The 27,177-nt window shown below is 46.6% G+C and overlaps 1 protein-coding gene across 7 annotated transcripts in view; it reads left to right on the top strand.

Moving 5' to 3' along the window:
• The first annotated feature begins 677 nt into the window (after positions 1 to 677).
• The window catches only part of FRMPD2 (FERM and PDZ domain containing 2), a 107,314-nt gene continuing 80,814 nt past the window's right edge, over positions 678 to 27,177 (top strand). For 4 of the 7 annotated variants that reach the window (XM_058696950.1, XM_058696953.1, XM_058696952.1 and 1 more), the window contains exons 1-7: positions 680 to 1,087; positions 15,703 to 15,828; positions 17,379 to 17,536; positions 21,972 to 22,037; positions 24,522 to 24,713; positions 26,266 to 26,398; positions 27,071 to 27,158. In XM_058696950.1, the coding sequence (XP_058552933.1) occupies positions 1,063 to 1,087; positions 15,703 to 15,828; positions 17,379 to 17,536; positions 21,972 to 22,037; positions 24,522 to 24,713; positions 26,266 to 26,398; positions 27,071 to 27,158 (788 nt within the window). In that variant the 5' untranslated portion in view covers positions 680 to 1,062. Of the gene's footprint in view, positions 1,088 to 1,761; positions 1,901 to 15,702; positions 15,829 to 17,378; positions 17,537 to 21,971; positions 22,038 to 24,521; positions 24,714 to 26,265; positions 26,399 to 27,070; positions 27,159 to 27,177 lie in introns of all 7 variants that reach the window. The other 3 variants (XM_058696948.1, XM_058696947.1, XM_058696949.1) reach the window with 2 other exon arrangements.

The raw sequence follows: 27,177 nt of genomic DNA, 5'->3' as shown, positions 1-27,177 counted from the left end.
TCTCCCTCTCTCTGCTCTGTCCCTGCTCGCTCGCTTTCTGTCTGGGTCTCAAAATTAATAAACAAATTTAAAAAAACAAAAATTTCAGTTTTGAAATTGCTGTTGATCTAGAGGGCTCCAAAGATCCGTTCTTTCATGCTTACCTCTGCAGAACTGTGATCCAATTCTTCTTATTCTTCTCTGCTGGTTCCTTTCTGCATCCAAATACCAGAGAGTGTGGGAATTCCTTTTCCTCCTTCTCCAAACACATTCTTCTTTTAAAAACAAAACAAAACAAAACACTTTATTGAGGTATGATTGACATAAAAGAGTTGTCTATATTTCATGGATTTAATCTGATGAGTTTGGAGATAAATATCCTCCAGTGAAACCCTCACTACAATCTATGCCGTAAACATATCCGTCACCTGCAAAAGTTTCCTTCTGCCCCTTTATTTATTTATATTATTGTGAGGATTATTTTTGTGTGTGTGTAAGAATCACAACCGTATTCCTCTTGCCTTCCGGCTGGCAGCTCCAGGTCACGGTTCCTCATCACGATCTTGGATGTTACTCTGCCCTGTTGGGTACAAGTCTAAAGTCTGCCTCTGTTAAAGGGCACGGAGGGCTGCTGAATTAATGAAACTAAGACTCGGCTCTTGGCGGGGCCCCCTGGTTCTTCGCAGGGCTCTTTCTTTTGATTGGACCAGGAGATAAAGTGACATCAGTGTAAAAGCCCCTGCTGAGCCACAATCCTATTGTCTTCAGTGGCACCTAATCCAGTTGAGCTCTTACAAGCTCTCTCACAGGTCACCGGCCTTGGGGACGAAGCCATGGCGGGATGGCTCTGCCTGCGACTGGAGACTGCACAGGGCTCAGGGCAAGAGAGCCAGTGGCAGGAAAGGAAAGGCCCCGTTGACTCACTCGCTGGGCAGCCAAGTGCTTAGTAACAAACAGTAAACAGAGGCGGCAGCACCCGCGGCCGTGGCAGCTCAGCAGAGAGGTGAACGAGATCCCTGCTCGTTGTTGGAAAATTGTCTGTGATGGAGGCCTAGACCCGATCACGATCACAGAGAATTTCACATGCAACCTCTGACTCAGAACACAGGTATTTCTCCGTGTTGTTCACTTTTCTTCTGTAAATCTGGGTCGGGGGAAGGGCAAATCCATTCACTGGCTTGGGTATCAGGAATAAGGAGAACACGACTGGACTAAGTCCTGCGCTAGTGACTCTGTGGTATTATTTGGAGTGTTATTTGTTCCAGGCTACTAGTGGGACCTGATTCAAATGGTGAATTTGCTTTAAAGCAGTAACGAATGGGCTCAGCAGAGGAAACATGGGGTTTAGAGTCAGACCAACCCTTGTTTAAGTCATTGCTTTGCTATTCAGCATCTTTTAATGAATTCAAATTCAAAGCAAAGGCAACTTCCCTGAGACTCAGTTTCCTCATCTGTAAAATGGGGATAATAAATACCTACATTATAGGGCGATTAAGGATACACGAAGTGACATATATCAAGCACTTAGCACATGCTTGAGGCATAGACGTAGCTCTTAGTAAGTGATAACTCACTATCTTTCAGAAATGAGTAATTTGATTATGCTTAAAGAAGGTCAATGCTTTAGAGTAAAGAGTTTCAGGTTTTATCCGGCTGACTTCCACAAAACAATGGGGAATAAAAGTATCAATGATTCATCTGGCTTTTGTTTTTTAAGTAACGATTAAATTCAGAGATGAGGTATGCATATTTCTCCTGACTACATCCTGTCATTTGCTACAGATTAGAGCTGAAATGGACCAAGTAATCAATTCAGCAAGCACTTACCACCTATCTCCTGGCTGCCAAGCCAAGTGCTAAGTACTGGGGACACCTCTCTCTGCTCAGAGGCTCTTCCGGGTGAGCGCAGGAGCCAAAAGAGGTGAGCCTACAGGGTGACGTGTGGCAGCAGCAAGTGCTGAAGTGGTGTAGGCTCCCGGAAGAGAGGATGTTTGAGAGCGGTTTGAATGCTGGGTGGGAACTAGCAGGAGGTAGGAGGAGAGGGGTTGGGGCAAGCTATGCCAGGCAGAGGAAAGCATGTGCAAAAGCCCAGTGGCATGAATAAGTAAAGCATGTTCTGGGAATATCAGGCATTTTGGCGTAACTGTAGTGAGACGTGAGTGTGGGCATCTGATAAGAAAGAAGTCTGCATAGGTGAATAGGGTAGAGCAAGGAAAGCCTTCTATGGCTTGCATTTCATTCAGAAAGTTCTGGAAAGCCATTGATAATTTTAATGAGGGGATGTCATGATTGCATTTAAATATTAGAAAGATTACTCTGGTAGTAATATACATGTTGGGTTGGAGGGGATGAAGCCTGGAAAGTTGACAGATAGACTAACCTAAGGAAACAGTTTGGGGATGTATAGACCTGTCAAGCAAGGGCTGCCAGCAGTGTGCAAAGAAAGATAAACAAACATGCATACATGTACATAATATAGGTTTGTTATAAATTTTATTTATATGAAGGATGCTCATGTTGCACAATTTATAAGTAGTAAAATACAGCATAGTCTCTTTTGCAAGTTCCGTACAGCCAATAGATTCACACAGAATGCAAACATTGATTTCGCTGAACTCTTACATCCTTAGTCAGTCTATGTTTGCAATTGACCACTGAGTATAGTTCCAACATGAATGTTGGCTGATATCTTTGTTTACGTTGACAAGTCAGAAGAAAGTTAAGCAATGAACGTGAATGTTTTAACTTTGCTCATTTCTCCGTGACATGAGGAACTGCTGAACTGGATCATAATTTTTGAATTCTGGAAGAATAGTTCCTCAATTTTTGCACTATTCACAATATAACAGCTATAGACACAACACACTTTTAGATTTAATCTGAATTATTAACATTTTCTCCATCACTTTCTTAAGTCTAGGTAATCAACAAAACAACAAACCAAGCCCTGATCTGTAGCTTCTGTCAATTTCTGTGGTGTGAATACTGCCTCTATGGTCAATTCCAAGCTCCCAGTGTGATAGCACTGAACGCAAAGTTTGAAGAGCTGTGTATTAGCACACCATTATATCGTATTTCCACCACGCAAATGCAATTGATTTAAATGAGCTGAAGAGCATGGACAATAATGAAATGTAGTGAAACAATTAGGAAATACATTGAATATATTATTAATATAATTTATTTAATTGGAAGTTTCTGTAATTTGATTTTTCACAACGGCTATGTTTAACATCCAGCTTGCAAAATCCCTGGACATTCATTGACTCTCACTGGTGAGTAGGAGTCTTCTTCAGCACAGCAAAGGGGCCCAGAGAGTTTTAAAGAGGCAGAATCCACGGGGAGGGGAATATGATGATCAGGAGAAGCAGGGATGAAGAAAGGAGTTAAGAGGAATATGTGTTTCTCTCTATGGACAAACACATCAACCACCAAAACAAGAAATACAGGATTGGATTCAGGGGTGCAAAGCGATGTTAGATAATTTGAAAAGACTGATAAAGAAAGATGACTGTGGATTTAAATACAGAGTGGAGAAGGTTGAGGGCTATTCACAGTCTTGAAGAGAAGTCACTGGACTTTTTCAGATGCCTGCAGAATCCTTGCTCACTCCCCTGCTAGGGGATATCTGTGTTTGATGGAATTTATCTTGGCCAAGTTGGTCTGCATTAATCCTTTTATTTTTAAGGTAATGTTTACTTTGCCTTTCTAGAAATTGAAGGTGATTCTGCTCTCTACAAACTGTATTTTAAGCCTTCAGGGATGTCTGGAAAGTGATGCAACCCTTCTTGGGTGCTGCCCCTTGCCCAGGCTGCCTCTCTGTCAGTCGTGCTCATTGGACTTGAGGTTATGGAGGAAGGGCAGGCCATGCTCAGAGGGTCTGGCTGGACCAAGGGAGTGCTTTCGGTGGGACAGGGTAGTGTGGGGTGGGCGTGCAGCCTGTAAGGGAGGACACAGGAAAACAGCCCTTTTCACCATCTCTCCCCCTCTCAATTTGCTTAGTCTCTGATCCTGGTAGTCACCTCTCTCCCACCTATTGTCCCCTTGTACAGGTCCCCTGCAATCACGGCTTCTGTGTTCAGGCCATGTAAGCCCACCTGACACTGCGCAGCCGGCCTGAGTTTATGGCCTCAGTTCATAAGTCTTCCACCAAATTCCTCCCCTTTAATCTAAGAGAATAGTCACCCAAATACCCTGGAGCGTTGCCAAGGACTAGGTAGGGGTCTCCCTGGTTACCTCACACAGTAATTCTATCTCTAAATTCTAACTGGCTGCAGTCATTGCCCACCTATAACTGGGTCTTCCAGATAAGCAACGGGACCTAGGGCAGTTCTGTCTGTAACTTGCAATGTGCAGATTATCCTGTTAAAACATGGATTCTGACTTAAAGGGCCCAGGGAAGGCCTGAGTCTGCATTTCTAACAAGTTCCTGGGTGATGCCCACGTGGCTGGTCTGAGGGATCACACTTTGAGTAGCAAGGACTGGGGTCGCTGGCATCTGTAGTCCCACTGGTAAAGCCATTTCTGCTCTCAAGCCCGAGTTCTGTGGGTTTGTCCCCACCCTATCCCCTGCCCTCACTTTATATTCAATGTTAATCATATGAACGGCTAGCATTTATTGAGAAGCTACCACGTGTCAGATGCAATAATTCATGTTACAGATGAGTATCGAGGAAAAAAAAATAAGTTACCCAAGGTAGACAGGGGTTAGCCCGACTCTGACCTCAGAACCTGCCCTCTCAGCAACTATGCTTTGCTATTTCCATTTTCCTTTCAATATTTATTGGCCCTGAGGTCAATGTGTTTAGCCGTTTTCCTCTCTGACCTCTCTTGCCTAAGACAGTCAGACTAACTCCCCTGCCCCAGACTTGGTCTTCATTGTATTTTATTTTATTTTTTTAACGTTTATTTATTTTTGAGACAGAGAGAGACAGAGCATGAACAGGGGAGGGTCACAGAGAGAGGGAGACACAGAATCGGAAACAGGCTCCAGGCTCTGAGATGTCAGCTCAGAGCCCGACGAGGGGCTCGAACCCACGGACCGCGAGATCATGACCTGAGCCGGAGTCGGACGCTTAACCGACCGAGCCACCCAGGCGCCCCTGGTCTTCGTTTTATTCTTGGTCACTGGTAGCCCTATTTCTAATTGCTCTTCTCCTTTTTTTTTTTTGCCTTAGTTCTTAGTGAATTACCTCCTTTTCCCTATAATTCCTTGAGTTAAAATGGTTATAATAGCCCAACATCGTTGGAAACAGAGTAGGTGGTGAAGGAAAGCAGGAAGGAGATCCACAGAATGGTGGAAAAGGACCAGTTCATGGTGGGCTGGTGCCAGTCAAGTGGTAGATTTTGAGACTAAGTGGTCAGAACTGACTTCTCCGTAGGCTAGGTAGGAAATGTGTTGGACCTTTAAAGAAAGTGTCACCTAAGTATTTCATTCATTTCATGTATTGGTATCTTTTCTGTATATTGCTGGTCCACAGAGTGCAGACAGCTCCCGACTCACTCAGTCAGGGAAGAAGGAGCTCCAGGTGGGAGTGTCCCCACATAACCCCGGGGAGGACAGGAGATGAGAGGGGTGTGGTGCATCTGGAACTTGGAGAGAGGCTATGGAGGCAAGGGGAAGTCGCTGGAGATCAGTGTGGAAGGGTGGACTGGAGGTCGCATAAGCTTTGTTTAGGAGTCAGGAAATGGAAATGATTCTATGGAAAACACAAAGCCACTGAAGGCTTTAATGTGGAAGAGTCATATGGTCAAATGTGTTTTAGGAAGAGGTCTCTCTGTAGGATGGAGACTGGATTGGGGCAATGGTAAGACTTTTGCTATGAAGGTGCTTTATAGATGGGGTTAACGTCTATAATCAGTTGACATTAAATTAAGGAATATATGTAATGTGGGTGAGCCTCAGCCAGTCAGTTGAAAAACCTTAAAAGCAAAACCGAGGTTCCTTCAAAGGAGAATAAACTGTGCCTCAAGACTATAGCATCAGGGCGCCTGAGTGGCTCAGTTGGTTGAGCATCTGACTCTTGATTTTGGCTCAGGTCATGATCTCATGGTTTGTGGGATTGAGCCCTGCATCGGGGCTCCATGCTAACAGCACAGAGCCTGTTTGGGATTCTGGGATTCTCTCTCTCCCTCTCTCTCTCTGCCCCTCCTCTACTTTCTCTCTCTCAAAATAAATAATAAATAAACTTAAAAACAAAAAGACAACAACATCAACTCCTACACAAGTTTCTAGCCCACTAGTCTGTCCTGTGGATTTCAGACTTGCCAACCCTGCATTCAGGTGAGCCAATTTAAATAAAAAATTATAATTTATATTTAAATAAATATATTTAAATTTAAATAAATATATTTAACTTCATATATATAAATAAACCTGGTTCTCTGGAGAACTGCTGACAACAGTTATACTATAAATTAGGTGAGCATTAGTCAAATATCATGTGAAGTAGGGGTGCCTGGGTGGCTTAGCCGGTTAAGCATTCGACTTTGGCTCAGGTCATGATCTTGTGGTTCGTGAGTTTAAGCCCCATGTCTGGCTCTGTGCTGATGGCTCAGAGCCTGGAGCCTGCTTCAGATTCTGTGTCTCCCTCTCTCTCTGCCCCTCCCCTGCTCTCTCTCTCTCTCTCTCAAAAATAAACATTAAAAAAAATCATGTGAAGTAGCTCTTTTTATATATAAATCACCAGATGAGTGGATCTTAATACTTTAAAGCTGAATTTGAAGGCTCAAGACAGCAGCTGTTAAAATTCACAACTTTATTTTATTTTATTATTATTATTTTTCTACAGCCCCAAAGCAGCTGTGCTGAAATACCAGACCATTCTTATCAACCTAACAAGACTGATTCTCACCTAAAATTCACAACTTTGAATAAACTGAATAATGATTTAAACATATGTAGCTTCAATTAGTCTTGTTAGCTTACAAGCCCACCATCCCCTCCTTTAGAAACTTAAATGGCACTTACTAGCCATGCAAATTTGGGGACCTTAAGTCAGTTAAATTCTCAGTTTCCTCATCTGGATATGGGGATCATTTTGCCTTGCCTTGAAGGATTTTTGTGGGAATCACAAAAATGTATGCAAACTCTATAAGCTGCAAAGGGCTATTCTCCTTGGAAGGCATTGCCTTTAAGTAAAATTGGTGAGGACTCAATCAATCATCTCTGAGTATGAATTACATTAAAACTGGCCCTGCAGCCTTAGAAAAGGAGGATACAGCTCTTCCTAAAGGACAAGCAGGACCAAAGAACACAGGTGGAACACGAAGTGCATTAATAACAGTGAATTATATTTTTGACATTTTACTTAAATTCTTCCGATTATGTCAAGAAGAAAGTCTGTCTGGAACCCTAGGCTTTCACATTTCTCAAACGAATGGCTCCTTTCACAATGAAAGACCAGGCTTTGGGACCATTGGAAGGCAATATTATCTGGCAAGAATTCAAGGATTTAAAAGAAATAGATAATTACCTTCTATTGTTGTCCAATACTAATTTTCCATTTCCTATAAAATATGCAGTTTCCCTGAATGCATTCACTCAAATAAAAAACTGGTCTTATCAACACGGGTTATATAGGAATGTAGCAAATATGGAGTAAGTCGAATGTAAGCAAATATGGGCGATGAGAAAAACCCTCCTCTAAAACCCTCTAAATGTTTTTCTGTACTGGAACATCCATTCTTTTATCTACAAATGCAAGTTTCCATCTGGGAACACTGAAGAAAGGTAGGACATCTGCTAGTTGCCATGTTCTCATTAGCTTGTTCTTCTTCTCACAACCATCTTGTAAGGCAGGATGTATCATCTCCATTTTACAGCGGGGAGAAGAGATTTTGAGAGTGCTCTTGCTCAAGGTCACACTACGTTGGTGCTACAGCCAGTATTTATATAGGGCAGTAGGGCAGGATCTGTGTGAAGAACTCAGAACTGAGATCAGCTTCCAAGGATCTCCCAGTAGGAGAGTGCCGGAAGTTAAGAGCCCTGACACCTTTAGCCCAGATGAGGCTTTCAGTGGAGCCCAGATGAGGCAGAAGCTGACTTTTCCTCCTGGGGGAATGATGCCATTTGCCTTCTGGAAAGTTTTGCTCAGATTTTGGTCTTAGTGCAAGCAGATGGTTTTTAATGAATGTCCAAAGGGAGAAGGAATGAAGGGAGACATAAGGACCAAAAGGAGGAAGGCAAAAGGATCATTCTGAGAGCTTTGATTCCTTGGGAGCCCCACATCCTTCCCTGGTTCCTCCCTAGGGTGTCTATTTTGGGGACCTTGAGATATTTTAGGCATTTTGCTAAGGTTTAAAATGGGTTGTTTATAGCACCTCAATCCTGGCAGACAGATGGAAACAATTAACACCATATCTTAAGAATCTCATACTTGGAAACTTCTCAGCAGCTTTGATGCTTAAAATCCCTTTCTGGGTGGTTAGAGCAGAGATGGAAAGAAATGGAAATAAGATGTGTTCATCACATTTTACATACTGAGCCCTTGAATATAATTTCCTAACAGTTACATGAGGTAGATGCTATGATTAACATTATATCCCAGATGACAAAACTGAGGCTCAGAGAGGTTAAGTATATATATGCTCTGTGCCCAAGCTCACATAGCCAGGAAGTTAGGGAGCTGGAGTTTCAACCTCCCAGAGCTCATGTCTTTTTTTAGCCAACAGTAGACTGTTGAATGAAAAAGAGCTGGTGGTAGGTTGAACAATGCTTCCCCCCACCACAAAAAAGATATATACATCCTGATCTGTGGAATCCATGAATACTACCTTAAATGGCAAAACAACTGCAGATGTGATGAGGTTAAAGGGTCTTGAAACGGGGAGATTATCCTGGATCATCTAGGCAGGCCCTACTAGATGCAATCACAAATATCCTTGTAAGAGGCAGACAGAGGGAGACTTAAAATAAAGAGGAGAAGGTGATGAGACCATGGAGGCAGACATTGGAACGATGTGGCCACAAGTCAAGAAATGCTGGCTGCCACTAGAAACAGGAAGAGACAAGGAGCAGACCCTCCCTTGGAACTTCTGGAGGGAATGTGGCCCTGCCCACAGCCCGATTTCAGCTCAGTGAAACTGATTTCTCTGAGATGATAAATTTCTGTTGCTTTCATCCATCAGGCTGGTGGTAATTTGTCCCAGCAGCCATAGGAAACCAGCACAGGGCCGGAGCTAGCATCCTGGGGGACGACATTCCAGGGACAGCGAGAGGGAGTCAAGGGAAACCGGGATCTGAAGCAACGGGTAGTGTTTCAGGGAGGGAGTGGTCACCCACTGGCTGTCCCCACGAGACCAGAGGCAGTGTGCCTTGTCCCTTCCACTTCTCTCGCAGGCACCTTCTCAACCTTCAAGTCTCAGCTCATATGGTGCCTTCCTTGACCACTCCGGCTCAAGTGCACAGCCTTGTCTACCTCTTCTTCATAGTCTATCTCTCTGTGGACTTATTTTGTTCCTCTGTTTACCTGTTCGGTATCGGTGCCCCTCTGCCCATCCCCACTAGAATGTAAGACTTGCAAGGGTAGGATGTTATATTTTCATGTTTCTATTTACAGCTTAAAATATACTAACTCCTTGGTAGGATTTGTTAAATAAAGGGATGGCTGAGGCAAGGATGTCGAGGGCATGGGCAGAGCTTCTAGGCCGAGCCAGACCAGAGAAGGGCTATGAAGCTGGAGGCCAGTAGAAGAGAGTCCCTAGAGACAGAATGCACCATAGCTTGGGAACTTACGGAAGGGAGCCTGAGGAAACTCCTGAACAGCAATGAGGCCTCAGATGGAGGAGACTTTTGGGTTATGAGCTGACTGCAGAAGCGTTCGGAGAATCGAGTCAACATACAGGACTTGGCCCACAGAGGTGTGAGCCTGGGAAGTGAATGAGAGACAACAGAGCTGCCCCCCCAGAAGCATGGCCATGGGCTGGACGCTTTCCCAGAGCTTCCTCACTGGCAGGAAGGCAGGGTTTATCTGTGTGGTGGGATCTCTCTGTCCCTTAGATGGTTAATGGTCCCCTTCCAGTTCACGGTGCAGTGGTACCTCACCACCAGACTGTGTAGACAAACACTTGGATGCAAGCCCGGAGGCATCACGGCATGCCGGGGCAGGGCTGATGGCGGCTGTCTCATAAACTGGGACTGGTGCACATAAAGCCCTTGGAACAGTGCCTGGTGCACAGTAAGCGCTAGGGAGTGTCTCCTTGTATTGGTGTTGTCGGCTGGCCCTGAAATGGAATTTGCAATATTGCAATGTTAACATATATTTGGGTTGCTTCTTAAGGACTAGTGGACTGAAATGGAGTCCCTGAAGTATCCCCAAACAGGTTACTGCCTACCAGAGTGGAGGGGTGTGGTCAGGGCTGCCGTGGAAATTCGGGGCCACCAATGGTTCCCAACTGTTGGCACTCCCTGGAGGCACAACTCACTCCTGTGGACAGAATGTCACGTTCATCTGTGGCCCTGGGGTCAGAGAGAGTTTGTACAGAGAAGCAGAACGTAGACATTTCTTTCTGCAGTGGGAGCATGCACATGTCTTGGAACAGTGGGATGGGTTTGTTGTTGTCGTTTTTTGTTTTTTGTTAGTGGAGAGGCTGATGACTAGTTCGCTGGCATTACCTCCTGTGTTTGGGGTTTGTTGCCTTTGACGTGGAAGCTGCAATCCTGATACACCAGCAACGAGAATGGCAACTTCAAGCCTCAAAGAACTCTTGGTTCCAACCACAGACAGGGGTGCTTGACTGGCCAACCCGAGCAGTTATGTGCTTTTCTAGATGTTGGCTGTTTCCTTATCCACCCCAGATGGAAAGAATGGTTGGGCCTCTTAATCTGGTTGGCATTTGTTGGCAGGATTTCAGATAGAGTCTAACATAACTGATGAAAATTGCTGGATTTGTATTTCAAGAAAGGAGGTGGAAATGGAGTGCTATTTTTTGGATTTGCCTAAAAACATTTTTAGCAGGGCAATGCTTGAAATTGTTTTAAACTTATTGTAAAAGAACGGACCCAGAGAACCGTTACAACAAATGTTTAGCTTACCGAGTCATTGTAAGATGAACACCTTATTTGAGCCATCACTGAGGCTAAGAAATAGGACTTTGCCCCCCATTCCAGAAACCCTTCCATATTCTCCATCTCAATCACAGGCCCTCACTCCCCCAAAGGTAATCATTATCCAGACTTTTACAGTCATCCTCTTGTTTCTGTAGCTTTGTCCCTCACATGTACATTCCTAGATACTATATTTACTTTTACTCATTTATTAATTTGATCTGTCTTTAAAAAATTTTTTTAAATGTTTATTTATTTTTGAGAGAGAGAGAGAGAGAGAAAGAGAGAGGGAGAATGAGTGGGGGAGGGGCAGAAAGAAGGGGGAGACACAGGATCTGAAGCAGGCTCCAGGCTCTGCAGCGTCAGCACAGAGCCTGACGTGGGGCTGGAACTCATGGACTGCAAGATCACAACCTGAGCTGAAGTCAGATGCTTAACTGACTGAGCCACCCACGCACCTCATGATCTGTCTTTTAATTATAAGTTCCTTTCCATTCCTTGCTTTTCTCTTAAAAATTATTCACATTTATGGGGGCACCTGGGTGGCTCAGTCGGTTAAGCGTCCGACTTAGGCTCAGGTTATGATCTCACGGTTTGTGGGTTTGAGCCCCACGTCGGGCTCTGTGCTGACAGCTCGGAGCCTGGAGTCTGCTTCTGATTCTGAGTCTCCCTCTCCCTCTGCCCCTCCCTTGCTCACACTCTGTCTCTCTGTCTCCCAAAAATAAATAAATGTAAAAAAAATTAAAAAAAATTATTCACATTTATGGTGTAATTCACATACCATAAGTCACCTTTTAATGTTCACAATTCAGAAGTTTTTGGTATGTTCACAAGATTGTGTAACGATCACAACTAATTCCAGAGTATTGTCATCAAGCTGTTAAGAAATCTATACCCACTTCAGTCACTCTCCACCTGCCCTTCCCCCAAACCCTTGCCAAACCACTGATCTTTCCGTTTCTATTCATTCGCCTCTTCTGGATATTTCCTACGAATGCAATCATATGAAATGTGACCTTTAGTGGCTGACTTCCTTTACTTGGCAGATTGTTTTCAAGATTCATCAGTCTTGTATGGCCTAGATCGTGGTGATGCTTTCATGAATATGTACTTATCTCTAAACTCATCAGGTTGCATACATTAAATATATACAGCTTTTCGTATGTCAGTTACACCTTAATTAAGGGGTATAAGAAAAAAGATTCATCCATCTTGCAGCATGTAGCAGGACTTTGTTCCTTTTTATGGCCACATAGCATTCCATTGTATGTGGATACAATTTTGTCTATTCATTCATTAGTTAAGGAACGTTTGGGTTGTTTCCACTTTTTGGATACTATCAAGGATGCAGCTATGAATGTTTGTGCGTACGTTTTGGTGTCACATATGCTTTCATTTGTCTTGGGTATATACCAAGGAGTGGAATTGCGGAGTCACGTGGTAACTCTATGATTAACTCTTTGAGGAACTGTTGAACCGTTTTCCAAAGTGGCTACCTTATTTTACATCCCTATCAGCAATATGTGAGGGTTCCAATTTCTCCACATTTTTGTCAACACTTTTTGGTTATAACCATCCTTATAGATCTGAAATGGTATCACATTGTGGTTTTGATTTGCATTTACCTAATGACTAATTATGTTGAGCACTTTTCATGTGCTTATCAGTTATTTGTACATCTTTGGAGAAATGTATGTTCATAGTCTTTGTCCATTTAAAAAAAAAAAGATTTGGGTGGCCATACATTCCAGTTGGCCTGTGACACTCTTGAGTTTTGCCTATTGTAGTCATTTTTTTATTCTACTTTGAATTTATTTATTATTGAAGCACAGTCGACGTCTCTACCCATTTTAAAATTAGGTTGTCTTTTTACAGTGAATTGTGAGGGTTCTTTATTTATACTTTTTTTTTAGTGTTTATTTTTGAGACAGAGGGAGACCGAGCATGAGTGGGGGAGGGGCGGAAAGACACACACACACACACACACACACACACACACATACACACACACACACACAGAATCCCAAGCAGGCTCCAGGCTCTGAGCTGTCAGCACAGGACCTGACACGGGGCTCAAACTCTAGAACCGTGAGATCATGATCTGAGCCGAAGTCGGATGCTTAACCAACTCAGCCACCCAGGCTCTCCCAGAGTTCTTTATTTATAGATGACCCCAATTTGTAATGGCTTGAGTTACAAGTTTTTGACTTTACGATGGTGCAAAAGCCACACACATTCAGTGGAAACTGTACTGCAGACATTGAATTTTGATCCTTTTCTGGGCTAGCAGGATGCACCACAATCCTCTCTCGTGATGCTGGGCAGTGGCCTGGAGCCTCAGCTCCCAGTCAGCCAGGTGGTCACAAGGGTAAACAACCGATACGCTTACACCATTCTATTTTTCACTTTCAGTACAGTGTTCAATAAATTACATCAGATATTCAACACTCTATTATAAAACGGGCTTCGTGTTAGGTGATTTTGCCCAACTGTAGGCTAATCTGAGTGTTCTGAACACATGTAAGGTAGGCGAGGCTAAGCTATGATGTCAGTGTCAAATCTAAGAACTCTTTGCTTCGTCCTAGATCCTGAATATTTGCCTCGATGTGTTATTTCCTAAAAACTTACAGTTTTATGTTCTATATTAGGTCTATGATTCATTTTCAGTTAATTTTTAGTTTTTTTAAATGTTTATTCATTTCTGAGAGAGAGAGAGAGAGAGAGAGAGCATGAGTAGGGGAGGGGTGGAGAGAGAAATGGGCAGAGGATCCGAAGCAGGCTCCAGGCTCTGTGCTGACAGCAGCCAGCCTGATGTGGAGCTTGAATTCACGAACTGTGAGATCTTTTTTTTTTTTTTTTTTAATGTTTTTATTTATTTTTGAGATAGAGAGAGACAGAGCATGAGCAGGGGAGGGGCAGAGAGAGAGGGAGACACAGAATCCGAAGCAGGCTCCAGGCTCCGAGCCGTCAGCACAGAGCCCGACGCGGGGCTCGAACTCACGGACCGCGAGATCATGACCTGAGCCGAAGTCGGTCGCCCAACCGACTGAGCCACCCAGGCGCCCCAGATCTTAACCTGGGCCAAGGTCGGACTCTCAACCGACTAAGACACCCAGGTGCCCTGAGTTAATTTTTATATAACATAAGAGGGTTTTTTTTTTTTCTTTCTCCCATGATGAATCCAGCACTATTTGTTGAAAGTTGAATTACTGTATTGAAATGATGGTCTTGACTAGCCACCCCGCAGCAGCCTAAAATAATTTTCATGCAATTTTTTTCTAGTCATATAGTGATGGGAAAACAAACCACACCACATTTGGTATTTCGTGAGAAATCTTGAGATTCAGAGATTTCGTATTTGAGAGTCCTAATCTTGTCCCTTTGTTTGTTCTCTAATAAGTAGCCTTTTACGGTGGCTGCAGAGAGCTGGGAACATGTGGCAGCATGGGGATGCCTAATCCATATGTCTCAAGCCAAGTTTAGATACAGAAGTAGGAGGAAGAGAAAAAAGAAAGACAAGAGAGGCCCTGCACTTTAGCTTTGAATCTGTTACTTTTTACCTGGGTGACCTTGGACTGCCTTCCTGTCTGCCAATGGGAACGACGGGCTTTCTTTGCAGACTCCTTGTTGTGACATCTCACACATCAAGCTTCCGGCCTAGGCCTGGCTCCAGCACACCTCTGGTCCCCAGGGGAGAGGAGGACGTGCAAGGCTTTTTTCTTCTGGGAGTCCAACTCTCTTCCTGAGGCCGGAGGAGGTTGGACTACAGGCGTACGTAGAGCTGAGCAGGCGGCGAGTGGAGAGCTTGGCTTGGCCACGTTGGACAGAGGGTGCCATAACGTGCTCTCCGCCCTGCCCCCCACACCGCCCTCCCACCCTCCCTGAGGCCACAGAAAAGATCAATGACGTAAATGGATTAGGAAAAGCCTGCCTGGCCTCTTCCCGCTGTCACCCCACCTGGGGCTGGAGATTAGTGGGTGGCAGCTGTGTCAGGAGGACAGACATTTAAATGTCAGCTTTGGTCGAAAGGAGCCCTTCTAAGAAGAGAGGAAAAGAGAAGACCAGCCTCCTTCACCTCTCCTCCGGCGGGTCAGTCCCACGCTTCCCTGAGCCTGCACTTTTTCAAAACACAGGACTCGCCTTCCTTCCAGTGATTTTCACTCCTCAGGCAGGTGTCGTGATCATTACAGACAGGGCTGGTGCTGGCGCCACATCCGACTCGGCGTGTGGCGGGGGAAAAGCCATGAATCATGTAGTGGAGATTTAAAAAAAAATGCCGTTAACCTACTTTCCCAGACAGAGAGGAGAGCAGGCAGAGGATGCTACCTGGGCCAAGGGAGCTCTTTTCAACAGCGCAGCCCAGCTCAGAGGGCGGTGCCATTCTCATGGATCATTTGTTCATTCATTCATTCATTCATTCGCCTAAGCTCTCATTTCGGAGTTTATTTCCTCATTCACTGATTCAGCCAGGCAGCCTCGCAGGTCCCCCCAAAAAACATTTCTGTAGCTTCCTCTGTGTGCCTAGCCCTGCGCCCAGCCCCGGGGATGCAGGTGATGAAAACATGGTGCTGCCAGGCCGCAGAGGGGACTGGGCTGTGCCTGGGCTGGAACGGTGAGTACGGGCCCAGAGAGCTGGTGGACGTTGTGGGGACTCTGCCACACGCATGTCTCTGCAGGCATGAGCCCGGCCTCTGTGACCCTGGCCAGCGCCCTGCAGGTCAGGGGCGAAGCTCTGTCGGAGGAGGAAATCTGGTCCCTCTTGTACCTAGCTGCGGAGCGGCTCCTGGAAGACATTCGTGAAGGTAAGAGGGTGTTTGGGCCACATGAATCGCAGGGAGTTGAAGGCAAAGCTTCCCAAGCCATCTCTGACTGCTGCTTCTCAGATCTGTTATCAGTCCAAAGCATTAGATCAAGTAGTCAAATGACACCTGCCTATGGAGTTGCCCTGGGAAGGCAGGCCTGTCTCTCGGACCCATGGCATGCAGCAGAGTTGAAAAAAGGCCCTGCTTCTAGGGAGACAGTGGCTGCAGCTATATGGGCCTCTCCCAACACCTGGACGGTCTGAGCATAAGGGACAGGAGGCAGGGGGCTGCCCTGCTGACACTCCCATATTGTCTCCTGCCAGATGGTGTATCACCTGTGCCCCATCAGGGGCTAGAACCCACACACTAGGTGGTGTAAAGAGCGGGAGGGAGGTTAATATAAAGAATTATTAAATTCCAACAGAAGAGTAATTGTAAGATATGGTTCCCCAGGACTGAGAGAAGTACCAGTGAGGGGCAAACTTGGAAGGGAAGCCCCTTCCCCAGATCGGGGTTCAGATTTGCTGGAATTGCTGTGCTTGGAGCCCACGATGAAGGCGAAGTTCGCTGCTTTGCGGGGCCAGAAGGGTCTGGCATTCACTGGACAAGCGAGGCACAGGAATCGCCACCAGGGGCGAGGGTGACCCTCTGGATGGAGGAGGGCAGCGGGGAGACATAACTTCCGGAGCTAGTGCTGCCAGAAGGCCTGGAGCCCGCGGCGTCTGTGCAGAAGCAGTGATCACTTGGGGCCGGGAGGTGCGTGCTGGACCACGGGTCCTATGTCAGGGCAGAGCGTCACCAACTGTCCTCCCGCCGCGCTCTGAGACCCGAAACAGCAGGAGGGCCCCGCCTCCCGCCATGTCTCTCTAGCGCCCTCTACTGAGAAAGCTGCATGTCGCACTCGCTGTAAAGGAGAGCTTGCTTCAGGGAGCAGGTATTGAAAGGTGAATTTGGAGCTGCGAAGCCTTACGTTAATAACTGGAACAAACGCTGAGTACGCACACTCACATGTCAGCTCCGAAGTCACCCGCGAGACCGCAGCCGAGGCTCCCCACACATGAGTGAGACCACATGAGCAATCAGGCAGGTCCCAGTGTGGGAAGATAAAGGAGGCTGCTGTGCCCCTCTACCTTCAGTTTCACCCTCCCCGTGATTCTTCACTCCCTCCTCCCTGCCCCGGGTGTCGGTTCCGGGATGGGGGAGGGGAGACTGATGAAACCCCTACAGTACGCCCAGAAGACCAGCTGCCTTGGTCCCAGGCTTGGCTCCAAAGAACTCAGACTTGGGCTTATTTCCAAGTGGACCTCTGACCTTGAGACGCTTGGGGCACTGAGGAATTTGGATGCAGGTGGCTGGTTTCCTGGCCACCACTGTGGTCGCCCTTGGTAACACGTGGTCTTGTGCACGCATGTATCGGGGTTGTATCCACTTCATGTTTCCCTGGGCATTGCTCTCAGTCCATCCCAGGGGCACCTGCTGGTCGCAGTCCCACAACTGGCCCTCCGGACAGTGGTCATGTCTCTATACTCCCATCATGGCCTTGTTTTCAGATTCCTCGGACTATGTGGTCTGTCCCTGGTCAGCCCTGCTGTCTGCAGCCGGAAGTCTTTCTTTCCAGAACCACATTTCTCACATAGAGGCTGCTCCTTTCAAGGCCCCTGAACTGCTACTGGAACAGAGTGACGATGAACAGCCCGACGCATCTCAGGTAAGTTGTGGGGCATCTCTGTGGCACCTTTGGGCCTGTCCCGGGGAAAGGCCTGGTCCTAGGACCTTGGATCTGTCCTGGGGATGGCATCCCCAGCTCCCAGTTTAGCCCCGAGGAACACTGAGGCAGAATGGACTTAAAGAATATTATTCCCAGGCTTTTTTTTTTTTTTTTTGCCAGTCTTTTAGTTATTCGATGAAGACAGGTCACCTTCTCTGAGCTTCAATTTCTACACCTGTAAAACGGGGTTAATGTGATTTAATCTATCAGATTATTATAAATATTCAAAAACAAGTGTTGGAAAAGTTGTGGGTACATGGTCTGAGCCATGGGTACCCATGACAGCATGTAGCAAAACCCTAAAACGTCCCCAACCAGGAGTTGATCCTAAGGTAGGAGTAAAGACTGATTTAACTGCAGTAATGTTTATTGTTGTATTGTTGACATTAGTGATAAACTGGAAACAATGTCCAGTAAATAAGATAGCATTAAAATGAGGCTGTGGGGGCTTATTTAATGGCTTGAAAAGAACCTAAATATATGCATGTATAATGTGACCCTAGTTTAATAAACACACACACACACACACACACACACACAGGGGAGAGAGAGAGTTCTAAAAATATATACACCAAGATGCCTGCAGTGATTATTTCTGGGTGGCAACATCAGTGGTAATTTTAGTTTTTTCATGGACTTGTTTTGCTTCTGGATAGCAAAAGGTTTAGTAAACATTATATTCAATTTTTAAAAGAAGAAATTCTTTTTTTAAATGTTTATTTACTTTTTTTTTAATTTTTTTTTTAACGTTTATTTATTTTTGAGACAGAGAGAGACACAGCATGAACGGGGGAGGGGCAGAGAGAGAGCGAGACACAGAATCGGAAGCAGGCTCCAGGCTCTGAGCCATCAGCCCAGAGCCTGACGCGGGGCTCGAACTCGCGGACCGTGAGATCGTGACCTGAGCTGAAGTCGGACACTTAACCAACTGAGCCACCCAGGCGCCCCAATGTTTATTTACTTTTGAGAGAGAGAGAGAAAGAGAGTAAGGAGGGCAGGGGCCGGGGGGGTGGGTGGGTGGGGACAGAGGATCTGAAGTGGGGTCTGCACTGTCAGCAGCGAGCCCCATGTGGGGCTCAAACTCATGAACCACGAGAGCATAACCTGAGCTGAAGTCGGATGCTTAACCGACTGAGCCACCCAGGCGCCCCCATAAGAAGAAAATCTAAGGAGAAAGTGGTGTAAGGCAGGCACACAGCCCTCAGGGCATAGTGGGCTCTTAATCAGCGAGTTCTGCTTCTTCTTGCCATCCTTTCAGGAGAAAAGTACAGCCTGGAAATTCCGCCTCTCTTGGAAGGAGAAGGCGTCCTGGAACGGAGGCTGCTTTCCTTCGGGCTCAGATAACAGGGGCTTGGTGGCTTCCAGGGTTGGTTTATCTGGGCCCACGTGTCTCCAAGTTAGATCACAATAGCGAAAGCATCAAGTTCCCCATTGCAGTGGCCCTGACTCTGTCACCCACAGGCAGACACCCAGCACCCCGAGCCCCTCTACTCTTTCCTGCACTGACAGAATCTCAGGGATAAATCCCTGGAGCCCTGTGTTAGATACAGATGTGGGTGCCTCTCAGTCCCTCTGTTTGGGTCTCTCTGGTGGTGCCTCCTACAGTCTGGAGTCAGCTGACATGCCACAGCTGGAGCCAGGGGATCTGACTTTCTTTTCTTTTCTTTTTTTTATAATTTTTTTAAACATTTTTATTTATTTTTGAGAGACAGAGCACAAGTGGGGGAGGGGCAGAGAAAGAATGAGACACAGAATCCAAAGCAGGCTCCAGGCTCTGAGCTGTCAGCACAGAGCCTGATGTGGGGCTCCAACTCACAAACTGTGGGATCATGACCTGAGCCCAAGTTGGACGCTTAACCGATTGAGCCACCCAGGCACCCCAGGGGGATCTGACTTTCTGAGCAGCCACTAGAGGGGCGCATGCTGATGCACCCCAGAAATGCAGGGGACTTAGCTTCCTGGGGGGTGAATTGTGGCAAACTGGTGCTTAGTAGGCCAGGTCACCTGGCCATTACCCCTCTTAACACATCTCTACCATTCAGTTCTGTTAATTGCTCTTCTCTTCCGTCCACTGCAGGCTCCTCTCTGCATCTAACTTGGCTCAGGTCCTGTGGGAGGTGAGGTGAGCAGTCAGGAAAGTGGTCTCAGCTCACAATCCTCCCCCAGCTCTGGGCTCTGTCCTGAGCTTTGGAGGATGTATGCCGACTCCTCTCCTCAGACCAATATCCAGCTCTCCCAGCACACAGAGACATTTTTCCCACTGCTTGGCGAGTTCCAGTGCAGGTGGAAGGTGTGCGCTGGTCTCTAACTATGAGTCACTCAAGCCACTATCACCCCATCCTGTGCTCATGGCAGACATCAATAATCGATCATGCTGTTCTTTCCCGTGGCACCAGGAGTCGCATTCAAAACTGTCACCACCCTTCTCCAGGCAGCATATACTAAGGGGCTGGATTTGGGATTTGGGAGGAAGCCTGTTGTCACTTTGGCCTTAGGTACCACCAAGGGTACTTAGAGCATTTGGAATCCAGGTCAGTTCCCCAGTGTGGACAGTGCCTCTGGCAGTGTTCAGGGCATGGCTCCAGCATCTGCTCTCAAGACCATTTCTCCAGAGGTGAGGATGAAATCTGTGAACTTGTCTGCAGGTGTCTAGTCGCGTTCGTCAGAGGGCTGGTTGATCGGGTTGGGGATATAAGGTCAGAGAGACAATTGGCACGTGTGATACTGGACACATGCTCTTGACCTAGGGATGCCAGAAGCCAAAACCAAAGTCACTTGTACTTAACTGAGTGGATGGCTCAAATAAGCGTGTATTTTCCACATACTATGTTTTATGAATTCAGCGTGTCCCTTCTGAAGTTCTCAAAAGTCATTTCCCATGATCCTAAGGGGAATGCGCCTTGTCAATTACAATAGAAGCCCCACAACAATAACAGATTGACATTGATTGAAAACTTAGTATAATCCAGAAGCAACATAGCCAAGCCTCTGGTGCCTGGCTTTAGGTCTTGTTTGGGAAAGTTCCCAAAGTTGCCTTTGCATCGCCTCTTCTGTATAGTGGAGACAATTAAAATACCAACCTCACAGGATGGTGGTGAGGACCGAATGAGTTAATGTAGGTAAAAGGCTTGGAGCAGAGCTTGGCATGTAAGTGCTCCACGTCCGATAATGATAAAAAATTTTCATGACCATTTGCAGGTTCTTTTTACTCAATCCTCATGAGTATTCAGGTAGAATACTCACTTTATTATTATTATTTTCTTTTTATTATTAAAACAATTTTTTAATGTTTATTTTGAAAGCAGGAGAGACAGAGTGTGAGCGGGAGATGGGCAGAGAAAGGAGACCCAGAATCTGAAGCAGACTCCAGGCTCTGAGCTGTCAGCACAGAACCTGATGGGGGGCTCAAACCCATGAACGGGGAGAGCATGACCTGAGCCAAACTCAGACACTTAACCGACTGAGCCACCCAGGTGCCCCAGAATCCTCATTTTGAAGATGAAGGAAGTGAGGGTGGAGAAGTCAGATAATGTTCTTCCATTTCATCTTGTTTTCTGACAGGTGATGCTTTTAAAGCAGGCTGTCCCAGGGGCGCCTGGGTGGCTCAGTCGGTTAAGCGGCCGACTTCGGCTCAGGTCATGATCTCGCGGTCTGTGAGTTCAAGCCCTGCATTGGGCTCTGTGCTGACAGCTCAGAGCCTGGAGCCTGTTTCGGATTCTGTGTCTCCCTTTCTCTGACCCTCCCCCGTTCATGCTCTGTCTCTCTCTGTCTCAAAAATAAACAAACGTTAAAAAAAAAATTTTTAAAGCAGGCTGTCCCATAGTGTTTCACGTGCAGATGGCTTCGGCTATGCGCCATCAGAAAGCCTAAAGTGCAGCGGCTGGCACCACAGATAGAGTTATTATTTGCTTCACCAGGAGTCTCGGGATTGGTCGGCGGCTCAGTAAATGTCATCGAGGATCCAGGCTGTGTATTTACATTCTACCCTTTTTAGCTGCTGGTCTTTTTTCCGGTGCCTGTTGCCTCATGGTCCCAAGATGGCAGCTATGATCCATGTACGTTGTCAGCATTCGAGGCAAAATTGAGGAAAAAGTGGGGCCATGGACTGTGTTCTTATTGTCAGTAAAGCAAAAGCTTTCTCAAAAGCCCCTTAACAGACTCCCCTTGCGTCTCTTGCCAAAGTGGGGTGTCACGGTCACTGTGGTTTTAAGCCGCTAGAGTGGGAGATGGGAAGTTCACGGGAGTCGCAGATGGTGGGGGGGCTAGCCGGCCAACACTGTCTGCCGCACGTGGAAATGGAATTGTGATTTGTTTGCAGGACTATGGAATACCAGAGGTGACCGAAATCTAATCTTGTGCTTTTTCTCTTGAGCAGGTGCACGTCTATTCTTTAGGAATGACCCTCTACTGGTCAGCAGGCTTTCATGTCCCACAAAATCAGGTCTGTAAACAAGTTACTCAAAGTCTTGCCAGGTCATGTCTTTGGATTTAATGAGCAGTTTTCTTCAGGACAGGGACCACTTCTCTTGAGCTCTGTGTCACCACTCCGTCCTCCTGGGTTCTAGGAAGGCATTGCCAACGGGTTACAGAAGTGCTCCCGCTGAGTTTAGAAACCACCGCAGAATGCTACTCAACATGGCCATCCAGGCAGCCACGATTTAGGGTTGGCAAGCAAAATAAGACTTATCCGCTCAGGGGAAGTGGCAAACGAGAGGATTTTATAGATGGCGAAGATGCAGATTTATAAAACAGGCTTTAAAGCAGCCGTTCCTGACGTGAGATGCTTTCCTGAAAAAGGGTTCTGTGCTCAATTGATTTGGGAAAATGCTCCCTCTATTACCTTCCTCTTCAAGATTTTGCAGAGTAATTTATTAAAGACTCCAAGAAAGCTTAAAGCATAGAAACATTTTAAACTTTTATCACAGCACTGTATAAAACTTTTGACTACAGAGTATGTGTGTTTGTGTGTGTGTGCAAATTTTCATCTCACACTGTAAGAATTTCTTAGACCAGGGTAACAAGAGCCAGAGAATTCTCCTCTTCCTTCTTTCCTTCCTTCCTTCCTTCCTTCCTTCCTTCCTTCCTTCCTTCCTTCCTTTTGTTCCTTCCTTCCTTCCTTCCTTCCTTCCTTCCTTCCTTCCCTCTTCTTTCCTCCCTCCCTTCCTTCCTCCCTCCCTCCCTTCCTTCCTTCTATCTCACCTTTGTCCCTCTAATTCAACATCCCAATGTTTCCTGGTGCTTTGTATTCTCATCCCTCTTCGTGTGATACCCTTCTTACCTTCCCACCCTACTCATGAGGTTAGATTCCACTTCTCAGCAGGGCATACCTGGAGCCCCAAATTGGGCTCTTACCTGTAGCTCTGGTTCCTCTCTGGAGCTCTTCCATAATCAGGGCCAGTTTCACGGGCGTGTGGCCTGTGTAATTGAATAATGCCCTGCGCTTACAAGGGCCCATGCTTGGTGTAATGCTCTGATGTCACCATCTCGAAATTCTTAAAAGTTTTGAACAAGGGGCCCTGTGTTGTCATTTTCCCCTGGGCTCTGTCCTGCCCACAGTGCCCTTCTTTTCAGACATGCCATACTTACTATACACTGCTCCTTCTATCTGCGGTCCCTCCCCCCACTTTTCTCCTGGTTAACACCAGTGTGCTTTTGGAGATTTAGTTCAAGTTCTTTCCCCCAGCTCCTCGTTCCCTCCCCAGGTTGGGTTAGACCTTTTCCTCTGTGTTATCACCATATCTGTGCTTCCCAAGACTTGAGTCCTTATCTCTCTCTCTCTCTCTTTTTAATGTTTATTTATTTTTTAGAGAGAGAGAGAGAGATAGAGTGCAAAGCAAGAGAGGGGCAGAGAGAGAGAGGGAGACACAGAATCTGAAGCAGTCTCCAGGCTCTGAGTTGTCAGCACAGAGCCCGAAGCGGGGCTCAAACCTACAAATTGTGAGATCATGACCTGAACTGAAGTTGGATGCTTAATTGACTGACCACCCAGGCGTCCCAGTCCTTGTCTCTTTCGGTGACCATATTTCTCATCAGACTGTGAAGTCCTTGAAGACAGGGACTGTCTCCCACTTTGTCGTTCAGGCATTGGGATTTGCTGTATGAGTCCGGGATGCAGCATCCCTCTTACACATGGAGATGGGAATTCACAACTGATGCTCCATGGCAGGAAATGGTAGGGCAGCCCTTACCTCGAAAATGACTCACGGTATGGGTGAGCGGGACAAAAAGCCTGATTTTGAGTCTGAATTTGAGGACTTTCCCAATATAAATGGTGGCCACTTGAATGCACGAGGGAAATGCTTAAGCAAATATTTTTTCTTTTGCTTCATGGCTGCATGTGACATGAAGTTCAACCAGTGATCATTGATCTTGTGCTGACCATTGGAAATGCCCAAGGATGAAAAGGCACAGCCCTTATGTTTCTGGAGCTCACATTCTAGGGGAAAGGCCCAGTGAGATCCACCTAAATAATTTGAGAAGTAATTTGGCAGAAAGTAATTGAGGAAGTAATTTGAGAAGTAATTGCATTTGAGAAGTAATCGAGAAATAATTTGACAGGTTACCCAGGTGGGTGTGAATTGAAGGCTGATCCCTGGTTTGATGTGTGTACTTGGCATGGGTGGATGCCCACTTTGTCAAGCACCTATTTTTCATAAGTATTCCAAGCACAGGTTTGTGCTCTCTGGGTACCAAAGAACATTCCAGACTAGAAAGCAGCAAACTTCACACAGCTGGCATAGAGATCGTTGCTCTGCATTTTGTGGCCTTGGTGATATATCTTGTGTCCGTCCCCAAATGCTCCAGAAGGAGCAGGTGTCTGTCTGGTGGTAATGAGATCATCTGTTTCCATTAGTCCCCACCGCACACCCGACAAGGTATTGGACTCAGCTGTCCAGGCTTCTCATGCAGACCCTCTTCTCTCCAGCCTCTGCAGCTCCGTGAGCCCTTGAGCTCCATTCTGCTGACCATGTGTGAAGACCAGCCTCGCAGGCGGCTCCCCTTGCAGTCAGTTCTGGAAGCTTGTCGGGTTCATTGGGAAGAAGTGGCCGTATACCCAACCTCTGCCGGTCTCCACGTTAGACGGCTGGCTGGCTTGGTTCTGGGCACCATCTCGGAGGTCAGTGTAGATCTGCGCTTCTCAACCCAGGAGCCACTAGCTAGGGGGAGCTATTGACATTTACATTAGCTAAATTATAGTTCACTGAAATGCAAGTAAAATCTTCAGCTCCTCGGTCATACCTACCACGTTTCAAGTGCTCAGTAGCCACATGCAGCTGCTGATGACCATACTGGACACGGAAGATCTAGAACAATCCCAGCCTTGCAGTTCTGTTGGGCAGCGCTGGTAAAGATGATTGAGCAAGCCCAGATTTCTAATGTGGCTGAGATTCTTGGAATCTTTCAAAGAAGCTCTTTACACAAAAACAATTACATTACATGTTTGTAATCTGTGAGTCAGGTCACCTGTCAAAATTCAACTAGGCTTCATGCAAGGAACTTTCCCTGACTGTGCCTACAGTCCCTGGCCCCTCCCTCCTTCTGCTATCTTGTGTCTGCAGAGGGTCCCCCTGCTGCACTTGTCACATTTGCTGCCCCGTGTGCTCCTCACTGCCTAGTAAGAGGCTGGCACATAGTAGGCATTTGGCTTACATGGGGTTCCCTCCAAACAAAGCCAGAAATGGTGATGCGTATGCATGTTATTTATTGGGTAAGTGCCCGTAGGAGAGCGGGAGTGATGGAGGGAAGACAGGATGGGAAATAAGCCCAGCCAGAAGGTGGTCTCAGGTGGAGACAGCCTCCACCTGACCACACAGGGGTGGAGTGGGGATTCTGGGGCAGAAATTACTTCAGCATTGGCCCCCTTGAGGCCGGGACAGTGCTGGGACTGGGGAGAGGCAAGCGAGGTGCCTATGATAGAAATGCGAGGAGGTCTGCATTTCAGAGGAACCAGAGAGAGGCAGGGCTGGAGACTGGCTGGGCACCTGTGCACCAGTCCAGGGGGCTGGTTGGAGAACTGAGACCAAGACTAACACAGGGGCAGTGTGGATGGAGAGGAGGGGACTGCTGGGGTGGATGCTGTCCACAGTCAATCAGAAAATGCCTGCTCTGTCTTGTCCTCCTTCTTGGATCCCTTCTTTCTTGGCATGTGAACATGTTGCCCCTGTTCATTGAGCCGGAGGAGCTATAATGAAGCATAAAGCACACAGTAAGGTCGGTGGGGTGGGGGTGGGGGCAGACAGACAAGCAAGCAAACATGATATAATGTGTCATAGAAGGAGATGTGAGTGATGTGATGAGGGAAAGTGACAAAAGGACACTTCCCTCTGCCTTCAGGGCAGAAGTGGAGAGCTTTGAAAGTACAAAGAACATAGTTCTGGGTCTTGAAGGCACAGAGGAGCTTAGCAGGGAGACCCTAGCCAGTCGGGGGAGCACATGAGCAAAGGCACGGTTGTGCTTGAGTGCGCTGATATGGGGGGAGGGGAGTGAATTACCTCTAGGGCGCATGTGGGTGGTGGGGTCCGGAGCACATTCTGGTTGCCACTGTTAGGCTCTCACTGTGTGGACAGATACTTCTGAACTGACTTAATCTGACAGCCAGTCTGTATGTGTCTATATAAATGTCCCCTCTTGACTTTGGGGTGTGGATGTGTGATGCACTTGACCTTCAGGTGGAGAGGAGACTCATGGAAGAAAGCTCCTTGGCGCAGCAGGACAGAAGCTGCCTGCTCAGGCATAGGCTGCATCAGGCGAGCTGCGAGAACACAACAGTATGGGCCCTGGAGCGTCTGCACCCCTGCAGAGGTGGGTATGGTGCCCCGAGACTCCCACTCTACTGTTTCCCGCCCCGAGTGGGCCGGATGTCCGTGCCGTGGTGGCAGAGAAAACCGGGGCAAGCTCCCCTCTTCCAGAGAGCCCCCACAAGGAAGGGGCTGGGTCCTGAGGAAAGCTTCACCTGGAGCTATAATTTTGTGTGATATAAATCACACATAAATTTTTTTTTTTATTGAGTTTTAACTGTCCCAGCTGATAAGAACAAATTTCAACACACAACATAACGGAAGGCTTTCTTTTCGTTAGTTTCCAGGTGGAGCAAAAGGAAAAGCAATCTGTAAAAGATTGTTTCTGTTGTTGCTGTAGGCGTGTCCAAGGAATGGTTTTTAGAATAGTCTTGTCTCTACTCTTCAACTGGATCGGAGGTTTTTAAAAAAATTAATACTACTGTTTTCTGTCCCTAAGACAAGGTACTCTTTGCCACTAGGTTTTATTCTCCCCCTCAAAAAAAAAACAAAAACAAAAACAAAAAACTCCTCTGAACCCCCTGTAGCTGTCATTTCCATTTCTCATGTGAGCAAATAGACTCAGAGAGGGTAAATAAGTCGCACAGCCTGTAAGTCATGCTGCTGATATCCACTTGATTCAAGAGAGCCATGCTCTTTGCCTCTTCTCATGCCCTGTACTGTGCTGTTTGGTTAGTTTCAGAGAGAAGCACAGAGACCCAGAGTTCCCTGGAGCCCGGTCTGAGCACCTCAGCACCCAGTCACCATAGCCTCTCTGTTAGCAGGTAAGCAGTAAGGTGTCCA

The sequence above is a fragment of the Neofelis nebulosa genome, chromosome 13, assembly GCF_028018385.1.
Source record: "Neofelis nebulosa isolate mNeoNeb1 chromosome 13, mNeoNeb1.pri, whole genome shotgun sequence".
NCBI classification, from domain to species: domain Eukaryota; kingdom Metazoa; phylum Chordata; class Mammalia; order Carnivora; family Felidae; genus Neofelis; species Neofelis nebulosa.
This window is presented reverse-complemented; position numbering and strand designations above follow the sequence as displayed.